Source organism: Anomalospiza imberbis, chromosome 16 (assembly GCF_031753505.1).
Source record: "Anomalospiza imberbis isolate Cuckoo-Finch-1a 21T00152 chromosome 16, ASM3175350v1, whole genome shotgun sequence".
NCBI lineage: Eukaryota > Metazoa > Chordata > Aves > Passeriformes > Viduidae > Anomalospiza > Anomalospiza imberbis.
This window is the reverse complement of record NC_089696.1, coordinates 10,783,889-10,787,534: the sequence shown is the minus strand read 5'-3', so window position 1 is coordinate 10,787,534 and position 3,646 is coordinate 10,783,889. Positions and strand designations below refer to the sequence as shown.

At 45.9% G+C, this 3,646-nt stretch overlaps 1 protein-coding gene across 3 annotated transcripts; it reads right to left on the bottom strand.

The window, feature by feature from the left end:
* Positions 1 to 478: 478 nt before the first annotated feature.
* FOXL3 (forkhead box L3) lies at positions 479 to 3,269 on the bottom strand. Of its 3 annotated transcripts, XM_068207003.1 has the most exons (4): positions 3,153 to 3,269; positions 2,896 to 3,024; positions 1,992 to 2,160; positions 479 to 1,639 (listed from the first exon to the last, which is right to left on the bottom strand). In XM_068207003.1, the coding sequence occupies exons 2-4, from the start codon at positions 3,000 to 3,002 to the stop codon at positions 1,157 to 1,159; spliced, it is 759 nt and encodes a 252-aa protein (XP_068063104.1). In that variant the 5' UTR covers positions 3,003 to 3,024; positions 3,153 to 3,269; the 3' UTR covers positions 479 to 1,156. The 3 variants fall into 3 exon arrangements, with proteins under 3 accessions (XP_068063104.1, XP_068063105.1, XP_068063103.1); XM_068207004.1 differs by lacking the exon at positions 3,153 to 3,269 and having other exon boundaries at positions 1,992 to 2,058; positions 2,896 to 3,109; XM_068207002.1 differs by lacking the exon at positions 3,153 to 3,269 and having other exon boundaries at positions 2,896 to 3,107.
* Between the last annotated feature and the right edge of the window lie 377 nt (positions 3,270 to 3,646).

The window sequence follows — 3,646 nt, the reverse complement described above, 5'->3', positions numbered from 1 at the left end:
TGTATAAAAGCAGCTTCTTAAAAGCTCATTGCAGTTCATCAGTGTCCATCAGGTTCTGTTCCAAAATATCCCACTGCATGTAAATGGTAATGAAGTGGCTTTCTCAGAAATGGAGCTCATGAGTTAACATTGATATCTGGAAATTATAAATCTCACCAGTATAGCTGAAATCATATCAAGCACCTCTTTGGTAATTGCTTGCAAGAAGGGTCAATAAAAATCTGTTTAATGGGGATATACAACTTGTCTCAGAGCAGGTAGGTTGCTCGACACTCGACAGAGCTTGTTGCAGTGCCAGGTTTCCCTTCACACTTGCTAAATGAAATATGGTCAAGGACTTATCTGCAGCATCTCAGGAAGATTTCTGATAGTACAAGGGAAGAAGTAATGGGGCTTTTTTTAACCAAGGCATTAAGAGACTCTTTGACTGTCACATCACATATCAAAGTCTACCAGACTTCAGCATCCTTGCAATTTTAAATAAAACTTGACTTCAACAATTTAATCAATTCTGCCCTGAATATAAACAAAAATATACTTGAAATACATATCAATAACTACATTTCCTAATGAACAATGAATTAAAGCTGCAAAACAGTTTGAAATATGATGTTAAAAGAAAAAAATAAGAGAAGACAGGGCGATTTTCTATAATTCCTTTTAAGAAACAAATTTCCACCCCCTCGCCCCCCTACATTCCCAGCCAGTGTAAGTCAACAGAATTACACTGTTTTAGATCAGCTTAAGTTCTGACCTATATACTCCAGTGGAGCTAATCCTAATTTCCACCACTGCAAGTGGGATCAAATTCACTTTGTCTTTAATAAAGCAGTGGATGATAAGTAAGTCTCTTCTCTGTCGGATTCTGCTTGAGAAAGGAAATTCTTTGTGGTGCTAAATAATGTCCAACACAGTTTAGAATATAAAGCTAGAATTTCATAAATTTCAGCATTGTGAAAACGGATATTGGTAACAGTTATTTATGCTTTAATCTTAGCAAAGTTCCTTGGGTACAGACAGGGCATCAGCTGGTGAGTCTGTAACCCTTTCTGAGCACGGCTTGGGAGGAAAACGAGGAGGCAGGCGGCTGATCTTCAGTGACATGAGGCTGCTGAACTCACTGTGACTCAGACTTTGTTACCATGAATAAGTAACATCACATTGTCCAGAACTGGAGATTAATATGCGGGGCCTCCAGTAGGTGATATTTATTTTCTTGCATGTTACATTGAGATCTCAGGACAGGCAAAGGGTCGGGGGCTGAAAGGATGTAATCGATGCTAAATTTTATTTCAGAATCCGATTTTGCTAAGGAGGAATTGCTTAGGCTCTGCCTGTTGGTCACGCTGTTTGGAGCAAACCCACAAGGCTCCAGAAGTTTTGGGCCCGGTTCAATTCTTTCATGTTTACTTTCCGAAGAGGAAATGTTGTTCAAAGCAGAGTCCACAGAAGAGATACTGGGGGATGAAGGACTTTTCCCTCTGCTCGGTCTCTGCTCCTTGTGTTCCCTTTTCACGTTCCTCCTCCTCCGTCTTCTCCTGTAATTCCCATTTTCAAAGAGATCCAGCATGGATTCGCATCCTGCTGCAAAGCTCCAATAGTTTCCTTTCCCCTTCTCATTCCCTTCTGTTCTGGGAACCTGTATTTATTTAAAGGCAGTTCAGTGTTTGCATGTGTTACAGATGCTGCTGTTTAGCATCTGCATTCATTTACATTTAAGAATGGTGTAAACACATATGACAAGACTTTTAAGCCTATTCTCTGTCATTATATGAGTAAGATGTAAGCCCCATCCTCTTCAATTTGTTATCTATTAGCATATATCAGACAAGGATATATTCCTTATCTCTGTAATTGACAACTCAGAGAGATTTTAAGTGATTTGCACCTCAGCTGTTTGTTTCCCTTCTTTCCTAGTGATGAGATTATTGCTGCCTATAATTTTTTAGCCATGTACAGTGTGTATGTAAATACACAGTAACTGATCTTACCTTCACAAAACAACTGTTAAGCGATAAGTTATGTCGGATGGAGTTCTGCCAGGCTCTTTGATTTGATCTGTAGTAAGGAAATTTCTTCATTATAAAGTCATAAATGCCAGAGAGGGTGACTTTATTTGAAGGGCTTTGCTGGATGGCCATTGCAATTAAGGCAATGTAGCTGGAAAAAGGAAAACTTGCTGTTACACCATCGCCCTACTCACAGACTCAGTTTTTAGGACCACATGGGTACATGCGTGCCTATATCCTGCTTCCAAAATTCCCCCGGTGGCTCTGTGCCCTGACCCAAGGTGTGGCAGGGAGAAGTCCTGAGTGTGGTCACTGCCAGTCCTCCACGAGCCCCAGGTGACACGGCGGGGTCACTACCAGGCACTGAGTCCTCAGGGCTGCCTGCCCTGGCACTCAGTGCAGAGGACAGGATCACACACCTCTGCAACTCCGTCTGAAAAGTTTCCCTGAGCAGGAAGGCTGCAGTGAGGCAGAGCAGGCTCAGAGTCACTGTCACTGGAGACCAGCCCTGCTCATGGAAAGGACCTTGGGTGTCCCTGTGAACGCTTACACCCTGCCTCTTCCCACCACACCGGGTTTTTCTGCATCCAATTCACCCCTGGGCACATTAAAACATTTAATTCCCTTCTCCCAGGGGTCCTGGAGGTTGGAGACTCTGAGATCTGGAGTCCTAAGGGCATGCCAGAGTGTGACCCCTCATGGGAGGAAACAAATCATGAACACTTCACACACAGAAAGGGGGAAACCTGCCCACTGCAGTGCCTGCACCAGGGCCAGACCCATCGCACACACCTGGCCCCCTGCTTCCCTGAGAGCTGTGATCCCACCAGCCCAGAGCTCAGAAACCTCACCACAGACAGGGGGACTTGGAAAAACTTCATCTTACCTGTACGCTGGTCTGGTGAATTTCTTCTCTTCGTCAGAACTACAGGTAGGATAATCATCCCCATCATAATTGAAGCAGTTATAGGGGTACTGCGTGTTGTCAAACATCGTCCTGCTCCTTGCTCAGCTCCTGTGGAGTGAGAGAGATGGAGTGATGTTTCTCAGAGCTCGGACTCCCTCCTCCCTTCTTCCCTCCCCTCTGCCTGTCTCATTCCCTCTCTCCCCCCTCCTCACACTCCCTCTCCTCCGTGCACACACACTCTCCGTGATGGGGTGGGGATTGTTTTTGCAATTCTCGCGTCCCAGACAGCCCGTCTGTTCGGATATTATTATTTGGGGGGTGCTGTTCTTGCTGTCGTTGCCGTTGCCCCCAGCGGGCTGGCACGGGCGGGCTGCGGGGCTGCGAGCTGGGGTGAACCTCGGCAGCGGGGTGTGCGCCGTGCCGGTAGCCGCGCTCCGCTCGCTGGGTGGTCCCGGCTGGAGAGGGGCCAGCGCTCCCCCGCCACATCCACAACGTGACAAAGGCAAACAGCATGATGTTAATAAATCATGCTTCAAGGTCTCTACTTGGAAATTGAACTTTGAGAACGGAGCGCAGCTCCCCGCAGCCCCCGAGTGCTCCCCCTCTGGATTTTTCTCTCCCCAGCAGAGGAGGGTGACTTTCTTAATTATTTATTTTTAGAAAACCTACGTACAATAAACAGACGTTCCAGTCAGTAATGCACGCTTGTCCTGATCTGCAATCTATAATG